Here is a 22,887-nt window from a genome sequence, read left to right as displayed (position 1 = left end):
GAGGCTGGGCACAGGGGCGGTATCGGTCTCCGGCAAGGGGCAGCGGCTGAGGGCATCAGCGTGCCCTAGCTGCTTGCCCGGACGGTACTGCAGCGTATACGAGTACGCCGCGAGGAACTCCGTCCATCGTGTCATGCGGGGGGAGAGAATGGGGGGGGGTCGGCTTGTCACCCGCCAGAAGCCCAAGGAGCGGCTTATGGTCAGTGACAAGAGTGAAGGGCCGACCATAGAGGTAATCGTGGAACCTCTTAATCCCGGACACTGCAGCCAGAGCCTCCTTGTCGATCTGGCTGTAATTAATTACAGAGTGGGAATTAATTTCCCTTGGTAGTCCCGCAGGGAAACCTCAGAGGGCAGCAATTGGCTCTGGGAAACTTTTGGACAGAGGCGGGAGAAAAGGGACCAGGGCAAGAGAGACCGGGAAGAGCCGGAGTCCACCTCCATCCGGCAAGGCTGACCTTCCAGCTGGACGGAGGCTGCTACCTTCCGGGCTCCCGCAGCGGCTTGGTTAGCTAAACAGTCAGAAGCATTCGGCTGACAGGTGGAGTAGCAGTCTTCAGCCCGCCGAGCGGGCCGCGGCTGCTGGCGGCGCGGCTGCGCCTGGGACCGGACCGTAGGTTGCAGGAACGATGGTGCCGGCAGGAGGGCCCTGCAGACTTTAGCCAGGTGGCCTTCCCCCTTGCATCTGCGACAGATGGCAGTGCGGAAAGGGCAGGCCGTGCGGGTGTGACGGCTGCCACACCCCCGGCAGGGCACATTCGCACCGGTTTGCGCTGCTGACTGCGGCTGGGGCTTGCGCTTAGGTTGTGCCCTCATTTGTCCCACAAAGTCTTCCTCTGGGTCTTCAAAGGGCAGCTGGTCATCTATCATATGAGTTTGCGTTGGTGGCTCCGCCGGTGGCTGGTCAGGAGAAGCAAGTTGTAACCACTCGATATCGGCCGTGGACTGCTCAGAGAGCTCAGCAGCTCTGGCAGTCTCCACGGCCTGGATCAAGGTGATATGGTGGTTGCGGAACATGCGGCTTCGCAGGTTGACGTCGCGGACCCCGCACACAAACTGTTCCACCAGATTTTCCTCTAGATTAGAAAAGTCACATTGAGCGGCCACCGTGCGCAGCGACTCGAGGAATTGGCTGATAGATTCATTCTTCTTCTGGACCCGGCGGCGAAATGCAAAACGGCGGGCTATCACGGATGGGGTGGGAGCGTAGTGGTTTTTTAGTCTTGACATCAGTTCGTCCCACCCCAGCTTATACGCTGGCCTCGGGGTGGCCAGGGCTCTTGCCGAGGCGAACATTGTAGGTTCGCAGCAGGAGAGGAAGAAGCTGCATTTCTCTTCCTCAGTCTGTGCCTGGTTTTTTGAAGCTATTAAATAGCATTCAAACCTCTCCATAAACCCCTCCCAGGATTCTCCGGCAGAACCAAAGGGGGCGAACGGAGGGAGCGCAGAAGTCATCTTGGCACAGATCTCGGTGGCGAGAGAGATGGATGAAGGGGAGGGAGAGAAAAAAAAATTCTTTTCTTCTTCCAAGCAGGGTTCGTTGCCGGCCTAGCGCGGCGGCCGCTAACTACCCCTCTCTCTCTCTTTCACCCTAGCGTCGCGGAATCGCCGATCCCATCCTCGTCGCCAGTATTGAAGTTTGGAAGGAGGGACGCGACAACCAGGGTGAGCAACTAACTTCTTTATTCACAGGCAACTATGACAGCGATTCAAAAGGGCGCGGTGCGCGCCAAGGTATTTATATTAACATAACAACCAATAGGAACCCGGGACTTGGTCAGCAACTGCTGTCAAGTCCCGGTCCAATTAAAAGTAACTTTCGGCCGGCAACAGCTCCTGCTGCGTCCCGGCCAATCAGGAATATTTAACAGGGGGGAGGGGGGGAGGGAGGGATATATACTAGGTTAGATATGATGTGTTAGATTTCAATGTAATGTGACCTCACATGTATACTGTTTTTCTTTAATTTCTCTGTAAAAATAGGATAAGTTAAGTACATTGACATATAGTGGAACTACACCAAGGGGAGGAAGAGTGGGATAGAAGAAAGAGGGGTAGAGAGGGGGGAGAGAGGATGGGAGGGAGGGTGAGAAGGAAGGGAGGGAATGGATCGGGAGAGAGGAGTGGTAGAGGAGGAGGGGAAGTAGGGTAGAGGGGGATGATGGAGGGAAGATAGAAAGTTGGAGGGGGTGGAAGAAAGAGGTGTACGGAGGGTGGAAGAGGTATTGGGTTTCTATTTTTTGTGGTATTGTTGACAAGAGGAATTGCTGTGATTATTGTTTAATGTTGTATGGCTCCGGCTATGCACAGTATATATGTGAGTGTATGAAAATGAAAAAATGGAAAATAAAAACCTTTTACAATAATAATAAAAAAAAACCAGCCCTTCGGGAAAACAGGAAGTTCAGGAACAGACTTCCAGTTTGCTCATAGAGGGCTGGTTTAAGTCCTCCGGAGCCTTCAGGGACCTTCAGGAAGCGTCCCTGAAGGGGAAAAATGACCCAACGAGCAAACCGGAAGTCACTTCTGGTTTCCGCATAGGGCTGTTTTTAGTCCTCCAGAGCTTTCAGGGACCTTCAGGGCCTCTGGGGGGGGGAGGTTGTTTTAAAGCCCCTGGAGCCTAGGCAGAGTGAAAAATGGCTTTAAAAAAGCCTGAACTCAGCTGGCCAGTGCAACAGGGCAACACCTCGCACACCCTGACAAATGGCTCTGTGTGCTGCCTGTGGCATGCGTACCATAGGTTTGCCATCCCGGGTATAGAATTTATTACTCCAGGATTTGGGTGGCTGGGGGGAAATCCAGGTGTGGCATTCCCTAACATATAGTTTGTAGCAGTGAGAAACACCAAGACATTACTTCAAAGGTCAAGAGATTGTCCCAGATTGTGAACACGCCCAAAAACCTTCTGGATAACTTTATGTCTCTCATCATTCCTCCATACAGTGATTAGAGCTTTAGCTGCTGGTCTCACTTCCAGCAAGGTGTTCCTAAGGCAAGAGTGAAAAAGAATCTTGTTTTTTGGTGATGGCCCCACCTCTAGGATTCAAGACTTCTTAACTTTTTGCAAGATGTAATTTTTTATATTTTAGTATGTTTAGTATGCTTAAGGGATGCAGTGGCTCAGTGGCTAAAACACTGAGCTTTTCAATCAGAAAGATTGACAGTTCAGCGGTTCGAATCCCTAGTGCCAAGTAACGGAATGAACTCCTGTTATTTGTCCTAGCTTCTGCCAACCTAGCAGTTTGAAATCATATAAAAATGCAAGAAGGAATCAGCGTTCCATGTGCCTTTGGTGTTTAGTCATGCCGGCCACATGATCATGGAGACGTCTTCGGACAGCACTGGCTCTTCGGCTTTGAAACCGTGATGAGCATCACCCCCTAGATTCGGGAACAACTAGCAAATATGAAACACAGTAAGCAAATTAAATTCTGATGCTAAAAGTGACCAGCATTGATCCCTCTTCCATTTAAAATTTAAATGTTATTAATTCACTTTCAGTATATAATCTGTTTTTTAAAAATAAAATATTATTTTTTCATTCTCTTCATCAAAGTAATTTTTAAGTCACTCAATAACCACCGATAACATGATTTCAAGATATCTAAAATGTTTTAATAGATAGACAACATTGCTTCTTTGACAGTTTTATCACAAATTAATTGGTTTCTTTATCACAGCAACAGAAAGGGAAAATTCTGCAACATGGTTGCAGATTTTTTTCCCATTGATTACTTGGAAGATCCAGTTGATTAGGGACATGAGTGACAGTCAGCTGGTGTTCTCTCACTGCTTCTTCAGCTTGGCTTATAATGATGTCAAAATGTAGTTCAGAAATTGGAGAAAGTGGAGTGGATTCTGAGGGATCTCTTAAGAGGTCAAAAACCAAAGGAGGGTTATAATAGGTGACATTGTCTCCTGAACATGGGCACATGATCTTTCCATAACATCCATCAGCCCCCTTTGGTTGAAAGTTTGGAGTCACATAATGAATCTTCCAGAGACTTCCACCTTTTATCCGATGTGTGTGGGTGTGTAGAAACAGAGAAAGAGAGAAAAACAATTAAAAATAAAAATTTAGCATGATTAAACATGTCAGCTTTCCTAAATCTTTTCTATTTTAAATCACACTTTGAATTATTTCTCTCTAAAGAACAATAGAATTCCACTTTTTTCACTTCAAGAATGTATTGGCTATAAAAATACTGTTCATATTGTTAGATGGTGTCTGATTGTTGCAGTAAGATACTAATGCGTCTGTTCCAAATAGGTTTTTTAAATATCCAGAATGGTATTTTGTATTTTTATTCTTATTGGCCAAGTGATTGGACACACAAGAAATTTGTCTCTGGTGCATAAGCAAACAAACAACAAAATAATAATCACAATATACCTATAGAAGAAGGTAATAGGAAAGATGAGAAGGATAACACTAATACAGTCCTACTACATGGGTAAATATTCTTAGGCATAATAACACAGAGAGGTTTTAAAAAGAACCTGGAAAGTTTGATGCATAAGAACTTCATAGAAAAAAGTAGAAAGTTGCACATTTTCCTCTTACAGAAATATATCTCGTTGTTACTCATCACAAAAAAAAATTTCTTTGATTTGTTTATAAAAGTATGTTTGATACTTAAATTGAAAAATGTAAGTTATTCAGACAGTAACTTTATTGATTAAATCACTATATATATATTTAAAAATTAAACTATAGCTTCACAAACTCCAAGAATAGGAGTTAAACATTTTTTACATGTTTAAGAGAAGCAAACAGGAAAGAGTTAATGTCAAAAACTGAATAATCAGCTAAATAATAATTGTACATTTTGACTTTGATCTTTCATTAAGTCAAATAAACAGGAAAATATTCTTTTTCAGAGGGTGGGGGGGGGACAGAGAACACATAATGAAAACTATTCAAGGTTCACAATATAGGCCTGTGAACTACTATCTAATACAGTGTTTCTCAACCTTGGCAACTTGAAGATGTCTGGACTTCAACTCCCTTCAACGCATTTGCTGGCTGGGGAATTCTGGGAGATGAAGTCCAGACATCTTCAAGTTGCCAAGGTTGAGAAACACTGATCTAAAATCTCTCATTTTTGAAACCTAATTTGCTATACCGTTATCAGTTTCTATCTGTTTTGAGTTTATATCATTTTCTTAAAAGGGTGGATTTCTGAAGGAAGTATGTTTTTGTATTGAAATAAAATGTTATATACTGTATTATATGTTGGTTTGTCACTAGTATGTTATGTCATAATTTGATGTATTTCTGGACAGGCATCAATTTGTTTACATATCACCAATTTTAATTAAAATATTGGAAACTCAGAGTTCAGGAGGAACTCAGAAACTTTAAATTCTGCTTTTTCCCCCATAATTCTTTTCTTGAATTTTTCTATTCCTGCAGCTTCCCCACTTTCTCCTATTTCCTATGCGTGACATCTTCATCTTTTTTTTTTGTTTTTTTAAATAAATGAATGGCATTGACAGACATTTTCAGGTCAGCTGAGGAAGTGCAAATCTTTATTTAATTTAACATGCAATTTTATAGATATATTTTTGACATCATGTTTATTTATTATGTGAATAACAGAAGTAAGGTATTTTTCTAATGTGATACATTCAATGAATAATCCAAATTATTTTTCTCAATTATAATCAAAGCAACACCTATCATTTCTTGTCTGTGAAAAAAGTGGCCTGCATATAAAATAACTGTTACATAATTAAATTAGCAGCAGTGGATCCAGGAGGACACCCAAATTGCGGGTCCTCTCTGAGGGGTGTATAATTTCACCTCCCAGGCTAAGAGGTGGAATGTCTGGACTATCCTTGGGAGGCAGCATCAATAGCCACTCGGTCTTGTCTGGATTGAGTGGAGTTTGAGTGCAAGCTTGTTCGCTCCCATCCAGACCCTGACAGCCTCCAGGCACTGGCACATCACTTCCACTGTTTTGCTGAGTTGGCACGGGGTGGACAGATACAACTGAGTATCGTCTGCATATTGATGATATTTTATCCCGTGCCAGCATATGATCTCACCCAGCAGCTTCATGTAGATATTAAATAGGAGGGGGGACAGGACCGAACCCTGCGGCACCCCATATTTGAGGGGCCTAGGGGTCGATCTCTGTCCCCCAACCAACACCGACTGCGACCTGTCTGAGAGGTAGGAGGAGAACCACCATAAGACGGTGCCTCCCACTCCCACTTTCCGTAACTGTCACAGAAGGATACCATGGTCGATGGTATCGAAGGCCGCTGAGAGGTCAAGAAGCACAAGGATAGAGGAATGTCCTCTATCTCTGGCTCGCCAGAGATCATCGATCAGCGCGACCAAAGCAGTTTCAGTGCCGTAACCAGGCCTGAAACCCGACTGAAAGGGATCCAGATAATCTGTTTCATCCAAGGTCCGCCAGAGTTGAAAGGCCACCACCTTCTCAACAACCTTCCCAACGAATGGGAGGTTGGAAACTGGATGATAGTTGTTAGCTGGGTCCAGAGAAGGCTTCTTAAGGAGGGGTGTAACAGTAGTCCAGGCGAGAAAGGCTGAGGGCATGAGTGACTGTGCACAGAGCATCCCGATCCAGGAAGGGGTGCAACTGATGTACCAGGTGAATCTGGTAAAAGCCCCCCCCGGTCATGGCCGTTAGCTTCATCCAGGTACTGGGGAAGCTGATGTGCTACCGCACTCTCAACAACCTTCGCTATAAAGCGAAAGTTGGAGACTGGACGATAGTTGGCTAAAGAAGCTGGGTCCAGGGAAGGCTTCTTAAGGAGGGGCCTCACCACCGCCTCCTTCAAGGCGGTGGGAAAGAACCCCTCTCTCAATGAAGCATTGGTAATCACCTGGAGCCAGCCTCGTGTCACCTCCTGGGAAGCCGAGACTAACCAAGAGGGACACAGGTCCAGCACACAAGTGGCAGCACTGAGTCTCCCCATAATCCTGTCCATGCCCTCAGGGGTCACAGGGTCAAATTCATCCCAGATGGTCTCCACAAGATTCATCCCCATCAACTCGCCCAAATCTACCCAGTCAGAGTCCAAGCCTGTCTGGATCTGAGCGATTTTATCTTGCAGATACTGAACAAATTTTTCAGTCCTATCCTGCAAGGGGTCCTTCCCAGTTCCTTGGTTAAGTAAGGAGCGGGTCACCCTAAATAGGGCGGCTGTTATCTGCAGTTATCTGCGGATGCGATAAGAGCAGAAAAATGTTGCCGCTTTGGCGCTTTTATCGCCACTAAGTAGGATTTAATATGAATTCTAACTAGTGTTCGATCAGATTCAGACCGGCTGGCCCTCCAACCACTCTCTAGGTGTCTTTTCCGGCGTTTCATCTCCCAAAGCTCTTCGGTAAACCAGGGAGCTACTCGGGATCGACACTGTCAGAGGCCGCAAAGGCAAAACACAATCCAAGGCCCCAGTGGCTGCCCTATCCCAGGCTTAAACTAGGGCTTCAGTTGAGTTGTGAGCAAGGGATTCAGGAAAAGTCCCAAGCTCCATCAGGAACCTTTCAGGGTCCATCAGGCACCTGGGGTGGAACCATCTAGTCGGTTCCACCTCCCTGCGGTGAGGGGTAGCAGTGTGGAAGTCAAGCTTGATGAGGAAATGATCCGACCATGACAAGGATAGAAATATCCCCTAAACCTAGATCATTCATCCACTGCCCAGAGACAAAAATCAGGTCGAGCGTGTGTCCCCCATTATGGGTGGGGTCTTGAATTAATTGAGTTAGGTCCATAGCCGTCATGGAAGCCATGAACTCCCAAGCTGACTCAGATGTCCCGCCAATGGAAGGCAGATTGAAATCCCCCAGGATCATAAGCCTGGGGAAATCAATGCCAATAACACATGCAGCAGCTCTGGCAGGGCCAATGAAATGTAGCAGGGAGACAGGTACATAAAAAAAGGCCCCCTGAACTCCAAGGCCCCATTTCACAAAAAGGGATTCACACCTGCCTATCTGAGGCACAGTGACCTCATGAGGTCTGAGACTTTCCCTAATAACCATCGCCACCCCCCCGCCCCTGCCCTGGGCTCTCGGCTGGTGAAACGCCCAGAAGCCAGGTGGGCATAATTCACTAAGGGGAAAACCCTCCTCATGGCCCAACCAGGTCTCCGTAATGCACGCCAGATCCGCTCTAGCCTCTTCTATGAGGTTGTAAATGAGGGGAGCCTTATGTACCACGGACCTGGCATTAAGCGACACTAACCGGAGACCAGGGTCCTGTAATCCCGAGCACCCGAGGGTGTGAGAAGGGTGATGAGGGTCAGAACACGCGATCGCTCTTAAACAGCGAACCCGTGTCCCCCGAACATAATTTGGCCCTTAGTCCCACCATATCTGCCCCTCCCACAAACAGTACAGATGGTAAACCCCCCAATGGAATGGCTTAATGTCTCCCCCGGAATCCCAACCCTTCCCAGCACTCCCGACCCATGCCCATTAGTTAGCTCTGGCCTGTGCCCTGGCAGACTCCCTCCCAAACCTGTCTGAGCCATCCGAGTCAACCCCACCTTAAAATTTGATTAAAAAACCCCTGTAAAAAACCCCTAAGAAGTCTCTTCTTTGCATGCCACCTCTCAGGATCTCAAGATCTGTCATTAAGGAAGTGTCTTGATAGGCAAGAAGGCCATCCCCGGGAAAGGGGAAGTGCCCGAAGGAAATAAAATTCTGTCGCAGTATAACATAGAGGAGAGTGTGGCATCAACCAAACGGGGTGACATCATGGGGAGATGGAATGAAGAGATGACATGTCCACGGGGGGTGGGGGGCAGCTTACAGTGTTCAAGGGGGTAGCGGGAAGCTTATGTCCATCATAACAATGGTCGTTGTTAAGGACAATATGTAAGAGTAACGGCCAGATGTCAAAATCGCAGCAGATGATGAATTGTGAGGTGGTGAAACGGCCAATAATGGCAGTGATGAGGACAGCGGTGGTGGCAGCGGCTGCTCCAACTTCAACAACTCCAGCAGCTAAGCTCCATCCACGTTAGCTGCGCTCACATCCATTGCCAGGGCATCACTCCGTTGACCCAGTCCATATTGTCACAAGAGTAGGGGTCAAATGGCCAAATGACACAGTACGGTGGCCCAGGCAATGGCGGTGATACCGGAGGGGGCCACAACAAAGGACCCCCCCACTCCAACTGCACCCATGCCAACTACCGAAGTAATCAATATCCGTGCCAGCTGCCTTAGCCACTCCCCTCTGATCCAATTTATCATGTCCATAAGCAAGGAGGAGGGGGGAGCAATTGGGATAACACCACGGTGTGGGTGTGGGAAGCAGCAGCTGCAGACATCCCAAGCTGGGCATTCCGCTGCTGCTGCCGCTACCGCTGGCCACACCCATGCTGGCTGCAGAGACCCCAGGCCAGGTGTCCTGCTGCCGCTGACCATACCCACGCCAGCAGCTGCCAACGGTCTTCATTCTCCTTTCACTGCCAACCGCCCTGTTTCACTCACAACATTCCAGCTATGAGGCAGGAAACCACAGCTCAAGGGTATCCCCAAGGTCCCAGGAAGTTCTCATAGATGGACCTGGAACCAACGATGGGATAGGGTACTCCCTGCAAGCCCCGAGAAGGACAATCATCTCCCCAAAGCTCTCCTCAAACGCAACAGGACACCATCTTGGGCATGAGCACTTCAATGAAAATGTATCGGTTTCATGCACAAATTGCCGTAATTTAAGAATAATCAAGTTATCAAAAGGCAATATTGTATTTGTATTTTGCCAGTGTTTACCAAGCTATTTTATTATATTTGTAATGGAAGTTTTTTTTCCATCCATCCATCCATCCATCCATCTATCTATCTATCTATCTATCTATCTATCTATCTATCTATCTATCTATCTATCTATCTATCTATCTATCTATCTACCTACCTACCTACCTACCTACCTACCTACCTACCTACCTACCTACCTACCTACCTACTTACTTACTTACTTACTAGCAAATGTACCTGTCCACTCATATCAAATGAAGTGACTTGATGATAAGTGATTGATGATTAAAATAGGGTGGGGGAGAGAAGCTTTATACTCACTCTCCTTCTCATGCCAACGGACTGCATGCAAATGTGTCCCACAGTAATGAAACATAAATTCATGAGCAGAATGCTGAACAGTTCCCAGCAATAATTCTATCTGGTTCTTGCCATCAATTATCCTTTTAGAAGAAATAAAATTTAAGGCCATTAGTTGATTTAATCTCAGTCTTGATCAGTGATATCTTGACCACAAGATCAGAACAAAAATATAATATTACACATTTTGCTTATACTGGTACATCATCTCTGAGAACAATGTGATGCATTATTAAGGGAAAAATATAGATTTAAGTGCATATAGATTACACTAACCTAATCTCTGATGACAATAATAAAATTTGCAACTTTATATATTTGCTTTAGTTAAAATTGAATATCTCTCAATCACTTTTAGAACAAAACTGCATACCTGTCTTGTGGCACTGATGCCCCAGCCAAATGAGCCACAGTGGGGTAAATATCCATCAGGCTTGTGGGTTCATCAAGAACAGTATTAGGAGCGACCTTTCCTGGCCATCTAACTATTCCAGGCACACAGATTCCCCCTTCCCAACCTCCCATGCCTTTTCCACCTGCAGTGGAGGAAAAATGCATTATTAAATCTAAATTTAAATTACAGTCTTACAATTCTCCTTTCAAATATATAATGCATTAATAATATAGCCTAGATCCCAAGTACAGCTGAAAAAAGGAAGAGAAGTGATACCACTAGTTCCAATCTCTTTCTCCTTCTGAATATGAAATTTTTTGCACATACAAACCAATGAAAGCAGCCGCCAAGTAAGCAAGTTTGCTTTTTAATTTCAATTAAGATGTTTAATTGCAAACATATTAACAGAATAACAGAGCTGGAAGGGACCTTGGAGTCTTCTAGTCCAGCTCCTGCTCAAGCAAGAAACTCAATCATTTCAGACAAATGGTTGTCCAGTTTCTTTTAAAAACCTCCAGTGTTGGAGCACCCACAACCTCTGGAGACAAATTGTTCCATTGATTAATTGTTCTAACTGTCAGGAAATTTTTCCTTATTTCTAGATTGGTTCTATCCTTGATTATTTTCCATCCATTGCTTCTTGTCTTACCTTCTAATGTATCTTATTAGAATAAAAACTTGCCCACGTTTCTGATCATCTTTGCAATAGGGTATTCTTTTATAATTCAAATATAGATATGATTGTGCATGTTTCTTATTTCTCATTTTGAATAGGACCAAGCCTTCTTCCTTTTATCTGCTGAACATATATTAACACTGAAGTTTCTCACCCTGTATCAGAATATTGGTTTACCTAACTCCATACAGTCAACATTGATCAACAACTCATGAGTCACAGAATGAATCATATTAAACTGAGAGAAATTAAAAAGCATTCAATCCCACTGAGGTATAAACTCAAACATATTGTGAAAAATAAACATGTAAGGCTGAGGTTCAAAATAGATTCAAAGATCTGCATCTAAGGGTACAGTGTGGAAATATGATACATGATTGTAAAAATGAAGTTGGAAAGCACATGATCAGAAACAGTAAGAAATATGGATATTTTGTCAATCAAACAAAGCCACAGAAATAGCTAAGGAAAGAAGATGTTACAAGCCAGAGATGATCTTGGGAGAGCTCAACAGCAGTATCATGATGAACAAGCATAAATAGGTTGTAATGATGTAATATAATGTTAACCAAAGATGGGATGAGCATTCAAAAATCTGAACAAGAAGTCCAATTTAGGTGTCATTGCATTTGAGGGAGAAGAGAGGATGCATCATGAGGTCTGATGCACTGGTATAAAAGATGATAATGATGGGCAAGATATATAGCACATGAAGTGGATAACTGAAATACTGGAAGCTACAGTTAAGCACCTACAAGAATTGTGTACAGGGGCAAGAGGCAGGATAGTTGGAAAGCTTTTATCTTTAGGGCCACCAGGAGTTGGCTGTTACTTTATGGAACATAATATATTATAAACAAGTGTCAAAGTACTGTAAAATATCTTCTGAATGATTTTTAAAGAAGTACTTTTCACAAATAGTACTTGATCAATCAGTGCTGAAAGTTATGCAGCACACACTCTTACCTTTATATTTACCATTCCAGCCACCTAGCCGTTCGCCCCATTGAAACACTTCTCTTTTTCCTCCATTATCTGAAGTAAAGTACGTAAAAGTGTCATTCTTCAATCCCTCTTTGTCAAGAGCAGCAAGAATGTTTCCTGCAGAGTTTAAATAAAATATAGCTTATTATAAAACATGAGCTTTAGCAGTAACATTAATATCTGAAGAAATAAAAAGAATTAATACACTTATCTATTGTACGTATCAAGATTCTTGTCTTTCATTAGTTTAAAATAAGTGTCTTGTTCCTGCAAAGGATTTCTTTTATTGGAGTTAAGAAAAAAGGGAGTGGAGAACAGTTGCCAATAAGTACTAATAAGAGTCCCATTTTAATGCCTATATTAAAGATCAAAGTAACTTATTTAATCCTTTTTCCCATTGATAAATTTCTCTACAAACAAAAAGAATTTGTCATTTGTATCACACATGTTAGCTTTATTACCAGATCATAAACATATCGGTTGTATGTTCACATTTAAATAAACATGACATAACCTTCAGTCCTAAAATCACAATGAAAAATTGTCTCTATTTCACAGTTAAAGAAATTAGGGAAACTGCTTTCTGCCTATGGAGATAGTGAAACCTTTTTCCTCTCTGATTTCACAGACCGTTGTGCAAAATTTGGCTTCATTATAATGGCTAATTATAATGAACAAGCAAAAAAACGAACGAACAAAAGAAACAAAGTTTCTGTGACATCTTGGAAACATCAGGAAGAGACATCAGGAAGAAGTGGGACAATGAGAGAATTGAAGATATGTCCTATTCCTTCAGTACATCCCACCCTACAAGAATAACTGTCATCATTTTTAAAATTATTATTTCTCAAATGGTGTTTACTGAGAATCTACCTGGACAATCATCCCTTATAGAAAACCACTAGGTACAGTATTTATCTGCAATCTCATAAGATAGAGATGCTGACCATTCATTTGTTCAATAAAGGATTTACTACAAAGATTAAACAGTGTTGGACCAAAATATCTCGTCATTTTCCATTTTTCAAGGCCTGTATAAGTGGCAGACACTTCCCTTTATCTTACTCAAGGTGCTATTAAAAATAGTAGCCTTACATGGGGGACGGGGGAACCCACAGAACAATGAGGCTGATTAGCTCCATAAGAATCCTACCTGCCTTTATTAACAACTGTTGGCCTCTTGGAATTCTCCAACCTTTTTGAAATTTTACAATGTTGTTTTATAATTTTAAACAGTTTTATAATAATAACAGTTTTATTATGCCTAATTTTATTGATTAAATTGTACACCACGCAGAAACATTCTCTGAGGGACATGGATAGCCAAAAAACCAAACTACATACATACATACATGAATATATACATACATACAATGTGCTGATATCTTTCCCAGGCTTTGAATTAAAGCAGCTCTAAAATCAGTCAATATCTATCACATAGGGCAGCGATAGCAAACCTTTTTTGGCTCGCGTGCCATAAGCAGGGGGAGTGCAGGGGAGTTGTGCGTGGGCTTGCCACACCCATAATGCAATGCACAACTCCCCAGTGCACATGTGCGCATGAGAGGTGCTCCCCCCATTTTTTGCATGCTTTTTTTGCCCTCCCCAGGCACCAGAGGCTTTATAGGAGCCTGGGGAGGGGGAAAACAGTCTCCCCTGCCCCCCCAGAGGCCCTCCGGAGGCTTCAGGGACCTTCAGGAGGCTTCCCTGAAGCCTCCAGAGGACAAAAAACACCCCTATGAGCAAACCGGAAGTGACTTCCTCTTTGCTCATAGGGCCGGTTTAAGCCCTCTGGAGGCTTCATGGAAGCCTCCTGAAGGTCCCTGAATCCCCTAGAGGTAAGGAGACCAGACGTCCCGCTTTTGGCGGGACACCCCCGCTTTTTGATACATTTTCCCGCGTCCCGCCCGCTTTTTTAAAAGGCACGCTTTTTTTGGTGCTCGCAGCTCCCGCCCATCAGCTGCTGGGCTGGCTCATCGTTCTGTTCTATGCTACCTACAAATTTAAGCCAGCCCAGCCTGCCGCTCACTGATTTAATTGGCCTGGACTCCAGCCAATCAGTGAGCTGGCTAGGATGGAAAACTTTAAGCACGCACGAGGGTGCTTAAAATTTTCCATCCCAGCCAGCTCACTGATTGGCTGGAGTCCGCTTAAGCACGCCGCGCGAGTCGTGACTCTCACGAGTCTCCATTTCATTTCGCCTTCGCTGTTTGTTTTTGCTGCACTGCCCTGGTGAGTAACTCCGGTGCCGGTGGGAATCGGGAGGCTTCACCGCTTCGGGTGGGCAGCGGTGGCCTTTAGCAAGGGAAGGGAAGGCCTTCCCTTGCGAGCTACTCATGAGAGGAACTGGGTGGGGGAACTGGGCAACCTGAGAGTGGGGAAGAAGATCGTCCCTCCCCGCAACTCCCCAGATTTTGGAAGCCGGGTGTGTGTGGAAGGCGGGGTTTTTGAGGAAAGCGCTTGGCCGTCCCTGTTAGCCGCAGCCCCAGACGGAGGAGTGAAGCCTGAGCTTTCATTGCCGTTCCCGCCAGTCGCAGCGGGGAAGCCGGCATCGGTGACTCCGAGGTGCGCTAACTGAAATGCGGTCTTCCTTTAGTCTCTGCTTGCAGCCTCTGGGATGATCGTTGGCGGGTGGGGGAAGCGAGGGCGCAGCTGAGCCGGGGAGGCAGAGATGAGAAGTGAGGGCTAAAATGCAAAGCACGCCGAAGAGAGCAAGCGAAGGATCCCCAAAGCGAAGGACGGGCGGGAAGCGCTTGACCAGCATGTGAGAAGGCAGGCTGGAAGTGGCCGCGGAAGGGAAAAGAGGCGGCCACGTGTATCGGTTCTCCTTGCGGAGGTTCGTAGCAAGGGTCCGCTGGCAGGTAGGTTTGGGCGGGGCGAAGGCCTCAGTCGAGGGAGCGAAAATGGGCGGGGAGGAAATGGAGCCGAGCCCGGGGACAGCAGCGAGACTAGCCACGAGGAAGCCACGGTGCCTGCCCTCCAGCTCAATGGATACCTGGCTGGTAAACTCATGGTACGGGCGAGGGTTGGCTGGCTGGGGGTGGGGGTGGCTGCTGCCAAGGCCTCCAGCCTTGCAATCCTGGGCGGGAAGGCGAAGGTTAGCTCCGGAGCTGCGGAAGACCGTTGCCCCGGGAGGCCTCCACCCTGGGGATCCCCTGCTCCACCCATTGGGATTAGCCCCAAACCCAAAGGAGCCTGGGCACAGGGGTGCAGGCCAGGGAAGACGGGGTTTGGGGGCTCGGAGAAGGAAGGGGTGATCTCCCCCTCCATTCGTCTGTCCCGCTGCAGAGCTCCTCCCAGGGGAGGGGGAGGCGGCGAGTGCGCTGATCCCCGTTTGCAAGGGAAGCGCCGCTGCCCAGCCGAAGCCTCCCGATTCCCACCACCGGAGTTACTCACTCACGTGAAGCTGCCCGCCCTTCCCTTTTTCTTTAAACGAGCTTCAGTTTCCGAGGGGGAAAAAAAGCTTTATATGCCAGCATTATTGAGTTCCTCATCAATTGAGATCCACCCACGATCAACTGAGGCACCTGCAAAGGCGTCACATCGCCACCACCCATGTTCACGAGGCGCCAGGCATCGCAGGGCACAGAGGAACTCAGCAGACAGACGGGAGACCGGGGGGTGGGGGAGGAAGAGATCCCGTCCAGGGTAGGCTCTCCGCTTTTCCCTCTTTTTACCCTGGATGGGATCTCTTCCTTCCCCCCTCCCCAAGTCTCCCGTCTGTCTGCTGGCTTCCTCTGCGCCCCCCAACTGGCAACGATCAATTCCAGACCCTCTAACTGGTAAATAGACCTGAGGCCATAAGTGGAATTGGGGTCCGTGGGGTCCGTGCAGGGAGGAGAAGAGAAATTCCTCCCAGCACGAACTCCACTGACTAAAGCGCTTTCACGTGGAGGGAGGAATCTCCCATCCTCCCAGCTCCCTTTTGCCCGCAGCAGAGATCAGGCGGGCCAGAGGAAGCACTTTATTCAGTGGATGCGTGCAGGGAGGAGGGGATATATTCGTTCCTGCGCATAGCCCACTGATTAAAATACTTGCTTTTGCTCGCCCGAGCTCTGATGCCGGCAAAAGAAAAGTCCTTTCCTTCACCTGAATCCCGCCCGAGCTCTGATGCAGGCACCGTGGGGTCCGTGCAGGGAGGAGAAGAGAGATTCCTCCCAGCACACACTCCACTGACTAAAGCGCTTTCACGTGCAGAAAGAATAAACTGACAGTTGGTCGGAGGGAAGGTGGGGGTGAGGGTGGCAGCTGAGTGTCCAAAGAAGCCAACCCAGACGGGCATCGCAGGGCGCAGAGGAATCCAGCAGACAGACGGGAGACCGGGGGGGGAGAGGGAGGAAGAGATCCCATCCAGGGTAGGCTCTCTGCTTTTCCCTCTTTTCACCCTGGACGGGATCTCTTCCTTCCCCCCTCCCCAAGTCTCTCGTCTGTCTGCTGGCTTCCTCTGCGCCCCCCAACTGGCAACAATCAATTCCAGACCCTCTAACTGGTAAATAGACCTGAGGCCATAAGTGGAATTGGGGTCCGTGGGGTCCGTGCAGGGAGGAGAAGAGAGATTCCTCCCAGCACGAACTCCACTGACTAAAGCGCTTTCACATGGAGGGAGGAATCTCCCGTCCTCCCAGCTCCCTTTCGCCCGCAGCAGAGATCAGGCGGGCCAGAGGAAGCACCTTATTCAGTGGATGCGTGCAGGGAGGAGGGGATATATTCGTTCCTGCGCATAGCCCACTGATTAAAATACTTGCTTTTGCTCGCCCGAGCTCTGATGCCGGCAAAAGAAAAGTCCTTTCCTTCACCTGAATCCCGCCCGAGCTCTGATGCAGGCACCGTGGGGTCCGTGCAGGGAGGAGAAGAGAGATTCCTCCCAGCACACACTCCACTGACTAAAGCGCTTTCACGTGCAGAAAGAATAAACTGACAGTTGGTCGGAGGGAAGGTGGGGGTGGGGGTGGCAGCTGAGTGTCCAAGGAAGCCAACCCAGACGGGCATCGCAGGGCGCAGAGGAATCCAGCAGACAGACGGGAGACCGGGGGGGAGAGGGAGGAAGAGATCCCGTCCAGGGTAGGCTCTCCGCTTTTCCCTCTTTTTACCCTGGACGGGATCTCTTCCTTCCCCCCTCCCCAAGTCTCCCGTCTGTCTGCTGGCTTCCTCTGCGCCCTGCAATGCCCGGCGCCTCGTGAACATGGGTAGCGGCGATGTGACGCCTTTGCATCCGTATTGAGGTTGGCATGTTTCCGGTGGTGCTCTGGGAGGAGGGGGAATGATGGAGGGGAGGACGGCGGCGCGGCGGCCGGTGCCTAGAGCGGAGCCAAAAGAGGTCCGTGACGGTGGCTCAGAGCCGAACGGGAAGAAAAGGCGCTGCAGGCCTGGGGAGTGGGGGAGCAGGAGGAGCGCTGGTGGTTTGTTTTTGGGGTGGGGGGCGTGACAGGGAAGGGGGTGACTGTGCGGAGAGGCTCAGAGGCGGACCGTGCAAGCTCCCTTTCCCAGCGCACGCCCCTCTCAGCACCATCCCCACCGACTGCCAGGCGTATCCACCTCTGAGCCTCTCCGATTTGTTCCGAGAACGGGCTGCTCGGTGAGAGGAAAGGGAGCTCCCTGGGAAGCGAGAGCAGCGAAGAGGTGATGCAGTTGCAGAATTCCCCGACACTCGCTTTTTTTTAAAACCCAGCCTACCTCGTAGGGTTGTTGTTACGGGGCTAGATTAGGAAAGGCAGCCTCTCTCCCATTTTCGAGAAAAAGTAAGGATGTCCATCTGGTAGAACAACCACCTGTGCAATTTGGTGGCGATCCGCGAACATTCAAGCCATGTAATGCATGGGAAGGCATAGAATAAAGTTAGCATACTTGAAATGAAATGGTGGCTGTTTAGTAAGAAAATCTATTTGGAATGTGCATATATATTCATATGTGGCCATAGCAAAATAATAAATAGAAATAAAAAAGCATGAGTGATTTTTACTGTTTTTGATGAAAGTGAGAGGATTAGTGAAGGCTTGGTGCAGCAAGGATCCCACTATCTTACTATTTTATTTTTCTTTATGTACACTGAGAGCATATTCACCAAAGACAAATTCCTTGTGTGTCCAATCACACTTGGCTAATAAACTATTCTATTCTATTTTACTCTACTCTATTCATTTCTATTTCAATTCTAACAAGGAGTTTAGCTTCTCTCTCTTGAAAATGTAAGCTGGCATAAGGCATTATAATGCAAGTCTCAAACAGTTCATTTAGTGACCAAAGTTACAATGGCATTGAAAAAAGTGTCTGATCACCATTTTTACACTTAGCGACCATTTTCACACTTAGCGACCGTTGCAGCATCCTCATGGTCACGTGATCAAAATTTTGATGTTTGGCAACAGATTCGTATTTATGATGGTTTCAGTGTCCTGGGGTCATGTTTGACAAAATATAAAATTTTTAATCAAGCCCCCCCCCCCCCCCCCCGGTCAATGGTGTCCCTCTTTACCAATCTGAAAATCTGGTCACCTTACTAGAGGGCTTAAACTGACCCTACGAGCAAACCGGAAGTCCATTCCTGAACTTACGGTTTGTCCATAGGGCTGTTTTTTTGTGCTCTGGAGGGCCTCTGCGGGAGGCTCTTTTCACCCTCCCCAGGCTCCTATAAAGCCTCTGGAGCCTGGGAAGGGCAAAAAATGGCTTTAAAAAAGGCTGAAGTCAGCGGCCAGTGCGCAGGCAACACCTCGCGTGCCCTGACATATGGCTCTGCGTGCCACCTGTGGCACGTGTGCCATAGGTTCACCATCCCGGACATAGGGGAACCCTTTGGAGATATTGGCATTACACAGTTGGGCTGATTTATAATTGATCCTACTGTTCAAATTCTTCCTGTTCTTCAGATAGTACCTTTTCTCCTTTATTTATTCCTGTAACATCAATGCAAAGGTTTGGCATGCAACTGAGAGTGTTGTAGAGAAAATAGAAGGGTAATTAACTGGATCTGCTATATTTTCTTTCTTAAGTATGATAAATGCAATACACAGTGCGATATCAATAGACCAAAGAATATGAAGCATCCAGCTCCTAACATTTCCTGGTATTTCTCCTCTTATTTGTTCTGCAAAAACTAGATTTAGCTATATATATCTTTCTTTCCCTGAGAGGAAATTTTAGAGGATCGAGGGGAGGTCGTAACTATGAGGACTTTATGAGTCCTTAACAGAAATAACTTGATATATGGAACATTATACAAAAACATTTTTTCTTAAAAATCATGTATAGAAGAGGAATTATATATTTTGTCCCTAATTATTGGCAGTTAAGGTACAAAACTAAAAACAATTGGCTATGGTAAAGACGTTGAAGATCAATAAAAAGAAAAGGGATTGAAGAAAGTTAACAATTTTAAATACTCACCAACCATCCAATCCATCTCCTCAACATTGTCTCCATATAAGCCATGCTTGCTTGTTCCATGGAACAGACTAGTGCTATAACATGGTGTGTGGACATGTAAGAATGAAACAAAAAGAAGGAATGGCCTTTTTTTGTTTCTGGGAAAAAAAACAAAGATAAACTAAATCACCTCACTGTTTCCGTTAAAGGTATAGGTAGTCCTCAACTTATGATCACAATGGAGCCCAAAATTTTCATTGCTAAGCAAGACAGTTAAGGGAATTTTGCCCCATTTTATGACCTTCTTTTCCACAGCTGTTAAGTGAATCACTGCAGTTGTTAAGTTAATAATAGAATTGTTATGTTAATCTTGTTTTCTCATTGACTTTGTTTGTCACAAAAGGTTACCACATGACCATGGGCCACTGCAACCAATTGCCAAGTGTCTGAATTTTGTTCACATAACCATAGGGATCCATCCTTGCTGTGGAGGAACTAATAAAAACTTAAACTAAGCATTAATTATTCTCATTGCTGATTCTGATTCAAACTAAATTTATGTAATACATAACTTATGACTACATTTGCACAGATAAAGATTATAGGTTTTCCATATCTTTTTTCCCATGGAAAGTGCAAGATAAAGCCATATTTCAAATTCAATTTAATCCTTGTTACATGTATAGATAAACATCTATACCTATACCAACATCTTTGGTCAAAGTGTACCAATATATTTGTTAAAGCATTTGATCCTTAATATTACATCAAAACTAATTTCCCCATAGCAAAATCTGGGTCTAGAGAGATCTATATACAGGACCTATCTCTGTCTTATCAAGAAATGTTCGGCTTTCAGGAATATGCAAAAATGCAAAGACTATGGTAGTTTGTTGGGTGCTGCTGTTTGAAAAGTATGGTATTATTAGTATACGGTTTTCATGGTTATTAATATTATCAGGATCCAATCTGAGTTCGTCACCAGGACCAGGAGGTTTATTCTTCTAAACTTTCAGACTCAGGGTAGGCTCCAACCTGAGTCTGAAAGCTTGGAAAAATAGACCTTTGGTCCTGGTGACTGATTCAGATTGCATCCTGCAACATTATCCTGGGACGTGTATGTTTACCTTCATTAATATTATTCATGGAGCTATTTTAAATACCTTATTTTATAGCCAACCTGGTTAAAATTGTGCACAGAAATCAAGACGATCCATACGTGTTAATGCATAAAACCAGAGAATCTAAGACCACCGGCTCCATTATTGTTTTTGGGTAGCAGTGTCAGTGTTTTAAAGAAGAATTGCCAAAACAACCTTAGATAGTTTGGGTAGTGTGGATTAGTTAATATGGATATTTGTGATCCTGAATTGAAATAGAGGGGGTATGGTACTTGTGGCAAGATATCTACAGGACACATTTTGAATTTTCTTCCACATGGAGCAACGAAAATAGCATCAATAGTGGCTCGGCTCACTGTCACTCATGCCCTTGAAATCTCCTGTCTGAATTACTGCAATGGGCAGTGGTGTTAGTGCCCTTAAAGAACATTTGAAAGCTTCAGCTGCTGTAGGAGTAGTAAATGGTGTCAGTTACTCAGCATATGTAGTCCCACTGGTTTGTGAGTTGTCAATATCTTTCTGGTGAAATTCAAGGTGCTATTTGTCATCTTTAAATCCCTTCATGGCTTGAGAGATTACCCATGGTACTGTTTTCTCCCAGTTTTTTCTCCCAGTCCAATCCAGTCTGCAAATTGCATGATCCAAGTTCTGTCAACCAAGGAATATCAGCTCGCTGGGACCAGGAAGTGTGGTTTTTCTGCCATTGTGCCTGCCCTCTGAAACATCCTCATTTCAGAGAGTAGGGTGACCTGGTTCTGTTGGCCTTTTGTAAGGCCTTGGGGACCTGGTTATGTGCCTGGGGTCCCAAGTGTGTGAAGGATCACATTTCTTGTTATATTTAATATCTATGGATTGTGATATTTTTCTCACCTGTTATATGTCTTTAATCTTTAGTATTATGTTTGTAAGTTGTGGTTGCAGTTTCTTAATTGATTCTATGATTCTATGAATCACTTTTTTGAGATAGGCAGATTTATATACTGAATGAATTAATGAATGTATAAACAAACAAATGAATAGATGGATGGATGGAAACAAGCATATGTTCAATATTGTGAGAATAGTCTACTGAAGTTTGATATTAGTTACCTTTCAATAAACGAGACAGCTTCCCTCACTATCCTAAAAGCCACATCCTCTAGTTTCAGTGGTTGTTGAACGATTTCATGATTTCTGAACATCAGACAGTTCCAGGATTTCCGAAATAAATAATGCACAAAAGTGTAGGTAATATAGAAAATTCCACACAATATAATGATGAAAACTATTTTCCATTTCAAAGAAACCAAACCAATAATTTTTCCAACCAGAAGAGTTAACAGCAAAACGGCAACTATTTGAACATAATATGGATTCTTATTTCCTGGCTCAAGCTCTGAATATTCCCAACTTAGACAATCGTTCACAAGAGTGAAAGGGTCACCATAGAAATAATCAAAGCCATTGTTTAATGGATGGTGGCAGTGGTCATTGCGGGATTCACAGTTCAAACCCTGATGCCATTTTCCTGAAAATACAAACACAGAAATGATTGATACTTTGGTGATTATTAATTAGAAATGTCAATATTTTTATTTCTTCTTTCTTTAGATTGTCTTAGATTTTAAATGGTCATTTCATTAACATATATTAATAGATTGTTCTTCAGAGATCGTTGCTTTTTGTGTTTGTGGAGAGAAGAGGAGAGAAAAATGTAAACCCTTAGTTAACTATAATAATAACAAAGATATGCTAGAGAGAGGAAATATAAGATGTCCTACTAATTGACTTTATTTTTTCTTTATTTTTTTATTTTTTTATTTTTAGAACATGTTATAAAGATATAGAGATATGGCATATTGACTGGAACTGGGGGAAGGGGAAAAAATGCCAACAGGTGGCTGTGTTTTTGAAATCTTAACCAAATGAAAACTGTGATATGGTGATAGTAAAATATATAAATTTTTAACATGTACAATTTAGACTGAATGGAATATATGTGATTGTGGACAGAACGCACGAAATGTACCTGTGACCAATGGATACGCTTTCTACAAGATGTAATGACAGATGATGCTTTGTGTGTGCGTGTGAGTTTTTGTTTGTAATAAAACTAATAAATTTTTTATTAAAAAAATGATTGATAACAGCTCAGCAAAAAGAGATTCAACATTTATGTACAAGGATTAATAATCAATTTGAGAACCATTTACCATAAAGGACCTAGGCTCAAGAGTAGAAAAAAATAATGTAGTGAATTAGAGATCAT

At 44.9% G+C, this 22,887-nt stretch overlaps 1 protein-coding gene and 1 long non-coding RNA gene across 8 annotated transcripts in view; one reads left to right on the top strand and one right to left on the bottom strand.

Moving 5' to 3' along the window:
• Positions 1–3,372: 3,372 nt before the first annotated feature.
• LOC116514890 lies at positions 3,373–13,162 on the top strand. Its single transcript, XR_004256169.1, has 2 exons — positions 3,373–3,415; positions 12,788–13,162. It is a non-coding gene; the product is annotated as an uncharacterized LOC116514890 (long non-coding RNA).
• Positions 3,499–22,887, bottom strand: part of LOC116514888 (arylsulfatase H-like) — a 39,893-nt gene continuing 20,504 nt past the window's right edge. For 3 of the 7 annotated variants that reach the window (XM_032226704.1, XM_032226707.1, XM_032226705.1), the window contains 6 exons: positions 21,729–22,146; positions 19,540–19,676; positions 12,142–12,276; positions 10,479–10,641; positions 10,067–10,188; positions 3,504–4,011 (listed from right to left, as the gene is read on the bottom strand). In XM_032226704.1, coding sequence (XP_032082595.1) covers positions 3,659–4,011; positions 10,067–10,188; positions 10,479–10,641; positions 12,142–12,276; positions 19,540–19,676; positions 21,729–22,146 — 1,328 coding nt within the window. In that variant the 3' untranslated portion in view covers positions 3,504–3,658. Of the gene's footprint in view, positions 4,012–10,066; positions 10,189–10,478; positions 10,642–12,141; positions 12,277–19,539; positions 19,677–21,728; positions 22,147–22,887 lie in introns of all 7 variants that reach the window. The other 4 variants (XM_032226701.1, XM_032226702.1, XM_032226700.1 and 1 more) reach the window with 3 other exon arrangements.

This window comes from Thamnophis elegans, chromosome 11 (genome assembly GCF_009769535.1).
Source record: "Thamnophis elegans isolate rThaEle1 chromosome 11, rThaEle1.pri, whole genome shotgun sequence".
NCBI lineage: Eukaryota > Metazoa > Chordata > Lepidosauria > Squamata > Colubridae > Thamnophis > Thamnophis elegans.
The sequence above is the reverse complement of the archived record's forward strand: the minus strand, read 5'-3'. Positions and strand labels throughout refer to the sequence as shown.